Here is a 15,142-nt window from a genome sequence, read left to right as displayed (position 1 = left end):
CTTGGGCAAGTCACCAATCCTTTCTAACCCCCGCTGTCCTTTTTTATAAAATAGGCATGGAAGTACCCCTTACCTTAGAGGGATGTTTTGAGTACTGTGGTAGCAGAATAATGGCCCCACAAAGATGTCCACGTCCTCAGCCCTGGAACCTGTGAATGTGTTCCCTTATGTGGCAAATGGGTCTTCCCCACAGAGTCAAAGAAATTCTTGTAGCTCTGACCCAGATAAAGAGCATGCGCACTGGTGACCATTCCCATCCGGTCCCTGGGGGCACACGTCCAGTGCCTTTCTGACTTCATGGTGGTACGTGCTGACCTCCACCTTGTGGCTCTGGCCTCACCTCAGCCCTCCCCAACTCCCAGGCCCAGGCTCCCGGCCCCTCCCCAAGCCTTCCTTCCATGTGTCCAGCTCCCCCTCCCCTACATGGCAGGGCCCTCCTACCTCACTCCCCTCCTTCATTTCTTCTCTACCTTCTTGGCAGAAACCTTTACTCCTGTTCCATAATCAACCAAGCCTCTACTTTCCACTCCATGCCCTGGGATCCCTCTGTTGCCACCTTCTAATGTGTCCTTTCAGCAACAAGATTCCTGCAGTAGATGAAATACCCAAATGAAACCACGGTACTTGAATTCTGCATATGCGGCAGGCAGTTGGGAGGGTCTCCCTGCACTTCACCTGCAGCCTGTACCTCCTGGAGTTCCCAGTATGGACAGAGCAAAGGTGAGCACACCCTGCCCCAGGCTTGGATTCGCTCAGTCCTGCTCCCAGTGGGCCATAGCTTGCTGGCCTGAGCCTGGGCTGATGCGTCCCCTGGTGCACAGCCCATAGCCAGGTCACTTCGTCAGAGGGGTTGTGTGGCTCTGCCTCTCTGAGACTGTAAACTTACTGGCTCACAGACCCCACAGGCCCTAGCACACTCGATCCACAGCCACCACTTCCCAGAAGGAAGTCTAGATTCGATTGGCACATGATAGGGTGTGATGACTAGCTGCCTGTAGCCTCTGCTCTCGGTGCTCTGCCCAGACCCCTGGGCACTCACTGTTCCCATCCACACTGGCAGCCTCTTTCCTCAAGCACCTGCGGCTCTGCCTGAAGGCCTTCTCTGAAGGCAGGGAGCTTGGCCAAGCGCAGGGCGGGCCAGAAATGCCAGAGTCAGCCTCCCAGGGAGCAGCTCTCAGTTAATGGCCGGTGGGACTTGGGGGGTAAACCCCCAGCCTCCTCACTCCTTGGGTGAGACACCTCTGAGTCGGTTCATTGGAACTGAGCCCCGGGCACCCCCAGTGGCACCAGCTCACCCTGCTGCCTCTCCCTTCCTGCTCCCTTTCTCGTGCTTTTTGGGGTCACCTCAGGATGAACTGCTCAGATCCTTGCCTGAGGCTCTGCAACAGGGGGAGGCCAAGCTTAGTAAAATACTACCTCACCAGCCAGCCCCCCTGTAAACTGACTCATTTGCAAGACACGCTTACTTAGTTCAATATGAACCACATTTTAAAACTGGGAACTTTAAAAACCTGCTTTGTAACTGCTAACATGACGGCGGTTCTTTGAGTTAAATTACTCCCCTTCCTCCCACCACATTGCAATGCTTTGTTCTGGGATTCATGACAGAGCTTATTTTAATGCTCTGAACCCGTGCTAGTGGTTTTCCCTGGACTTATTTGCATGTGACCCAGATACTGTGTTTGGACCTTCACTCTAAGGTGTCCCCGTGGATTGGTTACCTCCCTTGTTTTATTTTGAACTTAAAAATCCACACTTTCCTCTCACCAGAAGCTAATTATCTAGATAATTGACTGGATTTTCTAAATTCTCCCCAAATGTGTAATATCCTCTAGATTTGGCCCAAATTTCCGAATTGTGCTTGGAGACAGCGCTGGCGTTCTCACAGAGAGGAGTGTTGCGGAGGTGGCCCTTCCCAGGCCAGAGGGGCAGTGACACTGCCATTGGGGCCACCAGGGCCAGCCCCAGCACAGAGCTGAAGGGTGCTAAGCCTACCTGGGCTGATCTCAAAGAGGTGCTTTCCCGGGTCCTCAGGGCCAGGAAGAAGTTCAGTCACCTGGGTCCCTTGTAGAGAAATAAAGCCCTAAATAGAGAGACAAACACAAACACGAGAGCGTGAGATGGCTGGGAAAGGGCTTCTGCGGTCAGGGCTCTGGGGAGCAGAGGGTGAAGCCGCGGGTCAGAGTCCCAGCCCTCCAGGACCTGGATGGGCAGGCTGGGTGCCGGGAGGAGCACAGGCCTCCTCTCCATGGCAGGGACCGAGCGCACATGAGGCCTTGCATGGGGTCCCTGCTCGAGTGGGCCGACACTACCTTCTGACACCCTTGGAGGAGCTCTGCCCACAGAGGACTGCCCAGGGTTGTCACTCTCCTGGTTAAGGCATGGTAAGCCCAAGTCAGGAGCAGGGAGGAAGGCTCCATTATTGGGGCGGGGGCGGGGGGCGGAATGTGCCCATTTGCAGGCTTTCTGGGGCAGGAGAGTCAGGGAGAGGAAGGTTTCTTGTATGTAACTGTCCAGGCGGTAACATGGGGGAAAGGATGCACAGATCTGTGTGAGCCCAGTATTGCCCCCTCCTGGCTGGGTGAGATTTCATTTCTTTACCTGTTACGTGGGAGTCAGCTACCGCGAAGAAGGTACCATACCTACAGTCTAACTGCCTGGGTTCAAATCCTGGCTCACCTACTTACTGGCTGTGTGACCTCAGGCAAAGTATTTAACCTCTCTGTGCAACTTCCCAATTTCCTTATCTGTGAAATAGGAATAATAATTGTCCTTTCCAGGGCTGTTGTGAGCATTAAGTGAATTAGTACTTGGGAAGCCCTCAGAGCAGTACCTGGCATAGTGAAAGCTGTTTATTTGCTAAATAAACCCCAGCTATTACTGTGTGTCAGGGCTCCACACTGGGTGGGGGAACAGCATCCCTGCATCTGCACTTGCCCAGGTGACTGGCGCGGTCACTTGCTGTATCCACACGGTTGCCTCCAGTCCCCACCCCCATGTGTACTCATGGAGCGCTCTTCTTTCCACTCCCATCTTTTCCAGGCAATTCCTGGCTTTCAAGGTGACTGGAGGCTCCACGTGGCTGCTGGAGTCTTGTGCTGCACGGACACATGGAGATGCCTTTTCTCATTTAAGCACCGTAAAGGCAGAACGGCGTCTTTACCTACGGATGCTTGCTTTAGAGAAATTATAGCAATAAACCAGAGAACCAGATGGTAATCGCTGTAACTGAACTAACGGTGTCTTTCTAGGAAACCGAGGGCTAGTGGGAATAAATCAGGGCTGCAACCCCAGGATGGGGAAACGTGTTCATTACAGGATGTGGATGAGATCCATCACTGGCTAACGGGAAGGGTCTCTGGTGTTTGCTGTTTCAGTAACTGTCTCTGAGTACTTCTGAGCACTTTGGGTTTTTTTCCCTCTATGCCTCAATATCTGTCATCCATAAAATGGGAGTAACAATATTGACATTGACATTACTTTCTACTCCAGCTAAATGGAAAAGCAGTAATAACCCTTGTTTACAGAGCTTGTACTATATTCCTGGCTCTTTGTCTAAACTATTGGATTTAATCTTTCTAGAGGCCCCACAGGGGTGAGTACTACTATTCCTATCGTCTTGGGCAAGCAGATGGAGGTCGGAGAGGTGAAGCAACCAGTCTCCTGGTCCCACTGCTGGCAAGGGCAAGCGGGGACGTGCGCTCCGGGGGTGTCTGATGATGGAGCACTTTCCCTCCTGTATTTGTGACAGCAGCTGCTGGCTGACTTTGTGTGCAAGAAGCTGCCCTGGAGAGCCAGGCTGTGCCTTTGGAACCCACTGCTCATCATTCACTCAGAAGAATCCCAGTGTGGCCCCCATTACTGCAAGGGGCCCTCAGAACTGGCTTTTGGTCACCCAGATCCCTCCTGCTTCCCACGGGTTAAGAGCACGGCTTTGATCCCAGCATTTTGCTCAAGCACTTGTGGGGGGAGGGCTGGGAGTGGGGAAGAAAAGGGGAGGGGAGAGGAAGGGGGCAGGAGAGCAGAGGGAGTCTGCTTTCCCCTTTCCGGTATGTCATTTGTTAAGGCTGTGATGAAAGACACGTAGAAGTCAGTATGAAGCATCCAGCTGAGACCCTCGGGCTAGGTCTCAACCTTGAGAGGGCATGAGAGTCACCCCAGGGCTTGTTAAAACACGGAGTACCAAGTTTGGTGGTCTTGCAGTAAGTGTTTAACAACAGGTTCTCCAAAAAAAATAAGGCAAGCTGATTTGTAGTGTTTGCCAACTTCTGTGATATAAATACCCTCCATGGCTGATTTCATGTCGTCATTGAATGTGGCACTGGGAAGAAATGCACCGCAGTGTTCCTGCCACGTGGATACCATAGGGGTCAACAGGCTCTAGAGCATAGATAGGAGTAAATGAAATCAAACAATTAGGGGGTGATACATTTTGAGGACTGATTATCTTTATTTTTTAATGTATTTTATTGAAGTATAGTTGATTTACAACATTGTGTTAGTTTCAGGTATTCAGTAAAGTGATTCAGTTATATATATATGTGTGTGTTTATATACATATTCTTTTTCATATTATTTTCCATTATGGTTTATGACAAGATATTGAATATAGTTCCCTGTGCTATACAGTAGGACCTTGCTGTTTATCCATTAATTACCTTTGTTTTTAATATAATTTATTTAATTGTAGGTCTGTATGATTTAATTTCTAATAGTGGAAATGTTTAGCAACTGGCTGGTAAGCATAGCACTAATAGAACTACCCCTGGGGTTTCTGACTCTATAGGTCTGGAGAAAGAAGGAGAATCTGGGGATTTCTCTGCTGGTCCAGTGGTTAGGACTCGGCACTTTCATGGCCCGGGGTTCAATCCCTGGTTGGGGAATTAAGATCCCACAAGCGGTGTAATGTGGCCGAAAAAAAAAAAAAAGAGAGAAACAAAAAAGGAGAATCTGCATTTCTAACCAGGTTTCTGATGCTGCTGGCCCCCGGGGATACACGTTGACAACCACTCTCTAGGGGCACTTAGAGTAAGTAGCCAAAGGAAGGTGCCTTTTCCATCAGCTTATTCAGCACATCAGTTTCCTCAAGTGTAAAATAAGGATAACAGTATCTGCCTCATGAGGCTGTTGTGAGGGTTAAAATGATCCGATATTTTCCTGCTGGCCTTGGAGAGCCAGGTTTTGGTTGAGCTGCTGTGCCTTGGACACGTGCAGTTCCGAAGGACAAGGAGTACCTCCAGCCACTCAGATCGTGCCCTGGACTAGAGGGGTCCGGGCTTTCCCTGAGGAGCCCCAAGTGAGTGTTAGCACTTTGGAGGGGGTGGCTGGTCTCCTTCCTGCTGGGCCTGGGAAGGGACCAGACACACCATTTGCACCTACAACTGCACAGATGGGCAGCTGGGTGCAGAAAGAGATCGTGCAAACTCCAGTCACACTGACAGCTTCCCACAAAGGTTAGTCCCCTCTCCCCCTCCCCCTGCGTCTGAGCTATGTGCATTTGCTCTGTTTTGCTATTTACTCAGCCTGCATATCCCAGTTTGTCCTGAGAGGCTGCCAATGACTTCATTCATCTCTAGCTTCACACCAGTGCAAGTCCACTGGTGTAAGGGAGTAATGGTCAAAGGATGCGCTATTCTGTCTGTGTGTAACCGAGCTCCACTCCAGGCCTGCTGCTGGCTCACCAAAGCTCCCTCCCCAGCCCTTGTGAATGTACCAGCTTGAGAGGACCCGTGGGTATCCAGTGGAGGCCCCAGACAAAAGCTCCAGAAACTCCTTCTCTCAGAGAGCAACTTTGGGAGAGAGTATATTTCTTATATTAGTGTCAGCTTAGATGGTTTATTCAAAATCCATCATTTCTACAGCGTAATAAATACAAACTCCAGGAACACTGCAGGTGGAGGGGAAGCAGCCCAGTGATTAGCCTTGCTCCCTCTCATTTGTCTAAACCCAGCAATGGGGCACCTAGGATGTGGTACAACCTTCAGGGACTGGTGAACATGCTCAGAATTCAGAAAGCTTCCTATGTCAGATTCTGAATGTCTTAGTTATCTATTGCAACATAACAAATTACCCTAAATCTTGGTAGGTAAAAACAACAATAAACCTTTATTCTCTTACAGGGTTTCTGTAGACCAGGAAATTTGGAATGGCTTAGCTGGGTGTTTCTAGCTTGGGGTCTTTTACGAAATGATAGTCAAGATGTTGGGTGGAACTACAGACATCTGAAAATCTGACTGAGGCCAGAGGATATGGTGACTCCCTCAATGGCGGATATAAAAAAAAGTCTCAAATCTACATTCTAGAGATGAGAAGTACAATGTGCAAATAAAAAATACAATGAGTGGGATTAACAGCAGATTCGATGTTGCAGATGAAAAGACTAGAGAACTTGAAAATATAGCCATAGAAACTACTCAAAATGAAACAAAGAGAAAAGAGAAGTAAAAAGAATGAACAGAGCATCAGTGAGATGTGGGATAACGTCAAGCAGTGTAATTTACATGTAATTCGAGTCTCTGGACAAGGAGGGGGGAACTGAAAAATATTTGTGAAGAAATTATAGCTGAAACTTTTCCAAATTTATGAACAGTATAAACCCACAGATCCAAGAAGTGCAATGAGCCCCAAGCATAAGAAACATAAAGAAAAGTAAGTATATGAAGGCATAATCAAATGGCTCAAACCCAGTCATGAAAAGAAACTCTTAAAAGCAGCCAGAGGTGAATGATACAATATGTACAGAGGAGCAAATGTGAGGATGACAGCAAATTTCTTATCAGAAACAATGTAAGTTAAGAAATCAGTGGAACAACATCTTTAATGGTATTGAAAGGAAAATCTGTCAACCTCGTATTCTGAATCCAGTAAAAGTATCCCCCCAAAATAAAGGCTAAGTAGAGACCTTTTAAGATACACAAAACAAATAGGAAATAATGCATCATTAGCAGACTCATACTACGAGAATTGTTAAAGACAATTAGGCAGAAAGAAAATGATATTAGACAGAAAAAAGGAAAGGAAGGAAGATTAATGGAGCAATAGGAAGTAGACGATTAAAGTAAAAATAGTTCATTATCTATTTATCAATAATTGAGAAAACAAGTAGACAAAAAAATCAGTAACGATATAAATGACCTGAATAAACACTATCAACCAATTTGACCTAATTGCTGCCTTCCTCAACAGTAGAATACACGTGTTTTCAAATGTCCATGAAACTTTTACTAAGATGGCCATAAACAAGTCTTAAAAAATGGAAAAAAGTTCAAATACAACATATGTTCTCTGATCACAATGGAATTAAGTTAGAAATCAATAACAGAAAAATTTCTGGAAAATCCCCAAACATTTGGAAACCAATTAATGCATTTCTAAATAACCCATACATCAAAGAAAAACATCAAAAAGGAAAATTAGAAAGTGCTTTGAACTGGATAAAAATGAAAACACAACATATAAAATTTTGTTACATGCCTCTAGAGGAGTAGTTAGGGGGTAAATTATAGCACTAAATGTTGATATCACAAAAGAAGAAAGCCTTCAATCAATGACCTCAGCTTCTACCTTAAGAAATGACACAAAGAAGAGCAAATTAAACCCAATGTAAAAAAATGAAAAAATAAAGATCAGAGTGGCTATAAATAAAATGAAAAATAAAAAAATAATGAAGCCAATGAAACTAAAAGCTAGTTCTTTGAGAAGATCAATAAAATTGATAAGTCTCTAGCAAGACTAATCAGGAAAAAGAGAGAAGATAAATTGTCAATATCTGGAATTAGAGAGGTGACCTCACCACAGATTCTTCAGGTATTAAAAAGATAAGGTAATGTTAAGAAAAACATTATGTTAATAAATTTGGAAATTTAGATGAAGTGGATAAAAGAAGACACAAACTACTGAAGCTCAGTCAAGAAGAAATAGTTAAATAGCCCCATATCTAGTAAAGAACTGGAATTTGGGGGCTTCCCTTGGTGGCACAGTGGTTGAGAATCTGCCTGCTAACGCAGGGGACACGGGTTCAAGCCCTGGTCTGGGAGGATCCCACATGCCACGGAGCAACTGGGCCCGTGAGCCACAACTACTGAGCCTGCGCGTCCAAAGCCTGTGCTCTGCAACAAGAGAGGCCGCAACAGTGAGAGGCCCACGCACCATGATGAAGAGTGGCCCCCGCTTGCCACAACTGGAGAAAGTCCTGGCACAGAAACAAAGACCCAACACAGCAAAAATAAATATAAATACAAAGAAATGGAATTTGTAGCTAAAAACCTTCCCACAAGGAAAACTCCAAACTCAGATGATTTCACTGGTGAATTCTACCAAATATTTAAGGAAGAAATAACACCAATACTACACAAATTCTTTTTGAAAAGTGAAAAAAAGGCATGGTTTCCAGTGCATTTTATGAGGCCAACATTACTGTGATATAGAACAGCTGAAGACATTATAAGAAAAGAACACTGTAAACCAATATCGCTCAGGAACAAAAATTCTCAACAAAATTTTAGCAAATCAAGTTCAACAATATATAGAAAGGAAAATAATGACCAACTGGGGTTTATCCCAAGTATGCAAAGTTGGTTTAACAAACCAAAATCAATCAATGTAATTAACCATATTTATAAACTAGAAAAGAGAAAAGATCATCTCGATAGATGCAAAAAAAAAAAAAAGCATTTGACAAAATTCAACATCCATTCCTGATAAAAATTCTCAGCAAACTAGAATAAAAGAGAACTTCCTCAACCTGATAAAGGGTATCTCTGAAAAACGAAAAGCTAATATCATACTAAAAGCTTTTCCCCTAAGACCAAGATCAAGACAATGATGTTTATTCTTATTATTTCTATTAAATATTGTACGAGTCCTAGCTGTTGTTATAAGGTGAGAAAAAGAAATAAAATTTGTCCAAATTGGAAAGGAAGAAGTGAAAGTGTTTCCACAAACAACATAATTGTCTATGTAGAAAATCTGCTGAAACTTTACAAAAAAAAAGCTACTAGAATTAATAAATGATTTTGGTAAGGTTTCAGGATACAAGACAAATGCACAAATTTAAGTAGTATCTCTCTCTATTAGCAATGAACAATTGGAAATTGAAAATCAAAACCATTTTACTTGCACCCCAAAATATGAAATACTTGGGGATAAATATGATGAAAGATCTTCAAGATCTGTGCACTGAGAACTAAAAATCATTGCTGGGAGAATTGAAAGAAGATATAACCAACTGAGGTGTCAATTCTCTCCAAATTGGCCTAAAGATTCAAAGCAATCCCAGTCAGAATCCCAGTAGTGTTTTATAGGACATGACCTATAGAACATGATTCTAAAATTCATATAGAAATATAAAGGACCTACAACAGTCAGACAACTTTGAAACAGAATAACAAAGTTGGAGATCTAATACTTCTGGATTTCAGGACTTACTATGAAGCTATAGTAATCAAAACATTGTAATATTGGCATTAAGATAGACAAAGAAGTTAATAAAACAGAATAGAAGGTTCAGAAACAAACAAACAAACAAATGGATTTTTTTTTTTTTTTTTTTTTTTTTTGCGGTACGCGGGCCTCTCACTGTTGTGGCCTCTCCCATTACGGAGCACAGGCTCCGGACGCGCAGGCTCAGCGGCCATGGCTCACGGGCCCAGCCGTTCCGCGGCATGTGGGATCCTCCCGGACCTGGGCACGAACCCATGTCCCCTGCATCAGCAGGCGGACTCAACCACTGCGCCACCAGGGAAGCCCAAACAAATGGCTTTTTTTTTTTTCTTTTTTTTTTTTCGGTACGCGGGCCTCTTACTGCTGTGGCCTCTCCCATTGTGGAGCACAGGCTCCGGACGCGCAGGCCCAGCGGCCATGTATCACGGGCCCAGCCGCCCCGCAGCATGTGGGATCTTTCCGGACCGAGGCACGAACCCGTGTCCGCTGCATCAGCAGGTGGACTCCCAACCACTGCGCCACCAGGGAAGCCCAAACAAATGAATTTTTGACAAAGGTTCAAAGGCAGTTCAGTGGAGTATGGATAGCAGGATGGTATTTTCAGTAAATGGTGGTGGAACAATTTTATATTCTTGTGTAAAAAAATGAACTTTGATCCATGCCTGACATCACACATAAAAATATACTCAAAATAAATCATATACCTAAAAGTAAAATCATAAGGCGATAAAACTTCTGGTAGAAAACCTTTATGACTCTGGTTAGGCAAAGACTTCTTAAATACAATGTCAGAAGCACAATTGTGAAGCGCTATTGTGATTTGTGAGTTATTACATAGCCAAGGAATAGAGTCTGCTTATAACCATTTTACAGGAGCTGGAATACATATAAACATTTAAAAATAATTATAGGGGTTTGTAATTATTGTGACATTGACACTTAATGTGGGACTCAAGCGGGTCCAGGGCTGATGCCTGGTGTTATTACCTGTACAATGAGGACATTAACCTCTGTCCTTTTGTCCTCACTGGGCTGCCTGAGCTGGTGCTTTGTAAAGAGCTAAAGGCTGAATGAATATGAATGAGTACTTGTCATAATTATTATTTTACAACCATTTTGGCCGCTATGCTTGTTCATTTGGTTTGTCTCTAGGAACAATCCCTCCCCCAATAACACTATCACTTGTGCCACAAAATAAGGTATGGTGTAGATTCAGGAGTCCCAGGATGGTGAAGGACTGGGTTCCTCCTTCATAGTCTGCGGTGACAATCCTGGTGGGACCTCCTGCAGGGGCCGGGGTGTCTGCCCTTCTACCACTGGTCTGGGTTTTGGGCTTCCTGATCGTTCTGTGAACTTCACACTCTAATCCAGCTTTCTCTCCTACCTGATCAAAGCTGGCTCTCTGGGTAGTCTTCATTTTTCATCTTGTCTAGAGGGAGACTGTCTGAAGAACCAACTTCTGAAATGCTTCTTAACAAGTGGCATGATAAGATTCTCCACTGGCAGCATCTTGGAAAATTGCACACGTTTTAAAAAGCAATCACTCAGGGTTCTTTATCTCCTTTTATTCTGATTGTGGCCTCAGATCAATCTTAAAAAGCTTCAGCCTCTGACACCCAACCAAGAACTGAATCACTCCAGATTTTAAATAACGCAGATCAGAATGAAGTTCAGTGCCAAGCTGGGAAACATCCTCCTCCCTCTTATCATACAAGCCTTTAACCAGGGTCCATTACTGTCCAAAATGTAGCTATTTAAAAAGGCAACCTAAAAGTTGGAGACAAATTGCTTCTTGATTGGGGCACCTTCCCTCCCTAAGGAGTTGAGATGAGTCACTTCTCTGGCCTCATTCTTTGCTCAGGACTTCATCCTGAAGATTCTCCCAACCGATTCCAGCCAGAGGCTGCCTCCTGTGCACTCCAAATGCACTTGGTGTGCTCCACACGTCTCCGCGTCCCGCTTCACCACCATGTTGGGGCTACACCTGGTCTCCTGATAGAATCTGTCAGCCCGTGAGGGGTGCCCCTCGGGGCAGAGCGTTGGAGGGACAGCACTGTGCTTGGCAGAAAGCAGGGGCTTTGGGGTCTCAGCACCAGCTCCCTGCACCTTCCTGAACCACCCCAGATGGCCACAGGCCCTGAAGCCCTCACCAGGAAGGCCACCCAGCCTAGGGCCTGAGCCCATACAAGTCTAGCTGGGATCAAGGGTGAGCCTGGGACCCAGGGCCTGGGGCAGACTTGCGGCACTAAGCCTGGGGTCTGGGCAGAGCCCTCAGCAACCCTCCAGCCTCACCGTTAACAGTCTCTCCCAACCTTGGAGGGAATGTCCTCTCCAGGGTGGGTGGGTCTTCCTCCAGTGGTCCTGGTTTTCCCTGCAGTAGTTCTGTGCCACTCCAGGACTCTGATCTAGGCTCTGCCCCAAATCATGAATGCCTGACTCTCCTGAGTGATTCCTGAGCCTCCCAGAGGCTATAGGATTGAGGCTGTGCCTATGGTCCCAGCACTGTGAAACCTCGGGCTCCACCCAGGCAAGGGGTCCCAATACAATCACCCCCCAGGTCCTTGTCATTAATGCCTGTGATCATGTTCATGAGAAAAAGATGCATGCCATGTTGCAAAGTGTCTGTGTGAAGCCAGCACTCACTAGATTTAGTGTCTTAGCCTCTCTGTGTCACTGTGATGGGCCCAGTGCTGGAGTGCCAAGTAGCTTTCTAGGGACACAGGGGAATGAATGCTTGTGACCAGTGGACCAGAATGCTTACAAGGGCGGCTTCCTGAACCCTCTAGTGGTGACAGGGCTCTGGCCACTGGGACTAGGCGGTATGACTTCATCTACTTCTGGGCCTGGGCCTTTAGAAATGTAACCTCCATCCTTCTCTCCTCCCTCCCTCACTGTGTCAAGCTTAGAGGGCACAGAAACAGATGAAGCTGCCACCTTATCCACAGCGGACTTGCCATAGCAAGAGGTAAACTGTTATTTTGTTTAGGTGCTGGGATTTCAGGAATATTCAGCATTGTTTATTTTGACTAATTAGATGTCATTTTATTTTTTTTTATAAATTTATTTATTTTTGGCTGTGTTGGGTCTTTGTTGCTGCGCACGGGCTTTCTCTAGTTGCGGTGAGCAGGGGCTACTCTTCATTGCGGTACGCGGGCTTCTCATTGTGGTGGCTTCTCTTGTTGCGGAGCACGGGCTCTAGGCGTGCGGGCTTCAGTAGTTGTGGTGTGTGGGCTCAGTAGTTGTGGCGCACGGGCCCAGTTGCTCCGCGGCATGGGGATCTTCCCGGACCAGGGCTTGAACCCGTGTCCCCTGCATTGGCAGGCAGATTCTTAACCACTGTGCCACTAGGGAAGCCCTAGATGTTATTTTGAGTAAACACATTTCAGATAATTTTGTCCCAGACTGCTCACCTGGCCCAATAAAAAAGTTTTAAAATCATAGTACTGGGACTTCCCTGGTGGCGCAGCAGTTAAGAATCCGCCTGCCAATGCAGGGGACACAGGTTCAAGCCCTGGTCCAGGAAGATCCCACATGGCGCGGAGCAACTAAGCCCATGCGTCACAACTGCTGAGCCTGCGCTCTAGAGCCCGCAAGCCACAACTACTGAAGCCTGAGCGCCTAGATCCCGCGCTCCACAACAAGAGAAGCCACCGCAAAGAGAAACCCCTGCGCCGCAATGAAGAGTAGCTCCCGCTCACCGCAACTAGAGAAAGCCCGCGCACAGTAACGAAGACCTAACGCACCATAAATAAATAAATAAATTTATTTTAAAAAATAAATAAAATCATAGTACTATTGAAACACTGTATTTCTATGCAAAGCCATTTAATTAATGATTATTCTCTTGCTCCTCTGACTGGATGTTGGGAAGGAAAAGCAATGAGAGGGCAGGCCCATCTACTTGTGATACAGCCTTGGGGGCACAGGCTGCTGGGATCTGCCTAGCTCTCATGGTCAGAGCTCTGAGCAGGGCATGGCAGAAGGTCTGGGTTCTGGCCTCCAGCTACGATGGCTGTGGAGAACCCCCTTCCTGCCTGACCCTTTGGACTGGAGCACAAGAAACCCAGCAAGGATACAGGTCACTGTCCGAGAGGGGTCATGGCTCCCACTGTCCCTGGCCAAATGCCCAGTCTGTAAAGGATCTCCGCTGGGCAGTGGGAGGTCCTGGGAGTGTGAAAATGCCCCCCTTCCTCCTTGGCTCAATGGACTGAATGGTAGGTCTCTTTGCCTCCTTAAAATACCTGGTGTTCTAGCTGGAGGAGCTCAGGGAGAACTAAGCCTACTCCCTCTGATGCCCATTTGGTGGCTGCATCGGTTAACTGCCGTCGAGGGCTGATGCATTCAGAAGGGAACCAGCCATCATAGGCCATGTGCTCTGAGCTTCCTATAGGGGAGTGAGTCTTCACTGGTCAGCCACTTCTTTCCAGTACGTTCTCTGACCCAAGACTCAGGCAGATGTTGGTGTCAATTTCTGCCCCACCTAGATGCTAACTCTGCCCTTAGCTCTTTGGAGCCCACATGGCAGGTGTGGAAAAGCCTCTGCTTCAGAACTGGGAGCCCTTGGTAGGCAGTGCTGCATGGCCTCCACTCCATGCTGTGAGGAGTCCAGGGGGACCCTGCCTCTCCACAGCCCAGGGTCTGCAGCACTGAACCACAGGGCTATTCTTCCACGCGGCTGTCTCTGCCATGTTTCTGGGGCTGCACAGCTTCCAGCCTTCTCCCCCATGATGAACAGTCTGCCCCTGCCACTCAGGCTGGCCCGGGCCTTGGAGCACACTCCCTGGGAAGTGTGTTTCTGCCCAGAATATGCAGTCGGGACATGGTGATGCCGGGTCTGGGGGGCTTGCCTTGGATGATCTTGACTGCAAGTGGTTTGGTCTGTCTTACTGCTCTCCAGGCCCTGCAACTAGTGCTATGCTCTGGGGTATACGGTGATTTGGGAGAGGACTGCTATGCTGTTTAGTTGAGAGCAAGTTAGTCTGAGAAACACGGTATAGACACTTTTGCTTTGATCTGTGCCAGGCTGACCTGCTGAGCAGACTGCCGCTGAGGGGCACGTGCTGCCTTCTGCTGAGGAAGGCACACCCCATCCCAATCCTCTGCAAAGGATCGTTCAGGAAGCCTACCCATCACCCTCAGCAGACCAGGCAAGGAGGCAATCCCACAGCAGCACCCCCAGATCACCTCCATTTTGCTGATAAACAGTAACTCAGTACTCGAATTTTGTCCCTGAGTGTTTAGGCAGTATGAATGAGCTAGAATGTCCCAAATGTAATTAAAAGTAAGTTATGCTCATCACACAATGAATAAGATATGTTTTCCATGCTGCCTCAATGTCATTTGATGCAGTTTTTTGCCTAGTAATTGACAAAATGAGTCATCTACCAACCAGGCTTCCAGCTATTACTGTAAATTAACTGGGTTCAATTGAAAGCCAAAGGATTGATCTATTTTAAGTGGAAGACATTTAAATACTGTAAATGAATATCCGTGGCTGACTTAAATTAGCAGAGCCTGAGAGAAGCTTATTACATTTCCATGAACAGGCAGCCACATTGAAGGAAACACAGAAGCCATTTTTATAAGATGAAGATCCATTCTGTAGGCAGAGACACTCTGAGTACGAAATAATTCGGGGGCAACCAAGACACTCGGCACTTGATTTACATACTCCCAAGCGTGTCATCAGGCTTCTTAGTAA

At 46.5% G+C, this 15,142-nt stretch overlaps 1 protein-coding gene across 14 annotated transcripts in view; it reads right to left on the bottom strand.

Moving 5' to 3' along the window:
• The window catches only part of ARHGAP22 (Rho GTPase activating protein 22), a 208,971-nt gene that overhangs the window by 111,462 nt on the left and 82,367 nt on the right, over positions 1-15,142 (bottom strand). For 11 of the 14 annotated variants that reach the window (XM_079901039.1, XM_079901035.1, XM_079901041.1 and 8 more), the window contains one exon: positions 1,996-2,083. In XM_079901039.1, coding sequence (XP_079757165.1) covers positions 1,996-2,083 — 88 coding nt within the window. Of the gene's footprint in view, positions 1-27; positions 150-323; positions 588-1,995; positions 2,084-4,283; positions 4,381-15,142 lie in introns of those variants that run through there. The other 3 variants (XR_013824415.1, XR_013824414.1, XM_079901038.1) reach the window with 3 other exon arrangements.

This window comes from Stenella coeruleoalba (assembly GCF_951394435.1).
Source record: "Stenella coeruleoalba genome assembly, chromosome: 16".
Taxonomy (NCBI): domain Eukaryota; kingdom Metazoa; phylum Chordata; class Mammalia; order Artiodactyla; family Delphinidae; genus Stenella; species Stenella coeruleoalba.
This window is presented reverse-complemented; position numbering and strand designations above follow the sequence as displayed.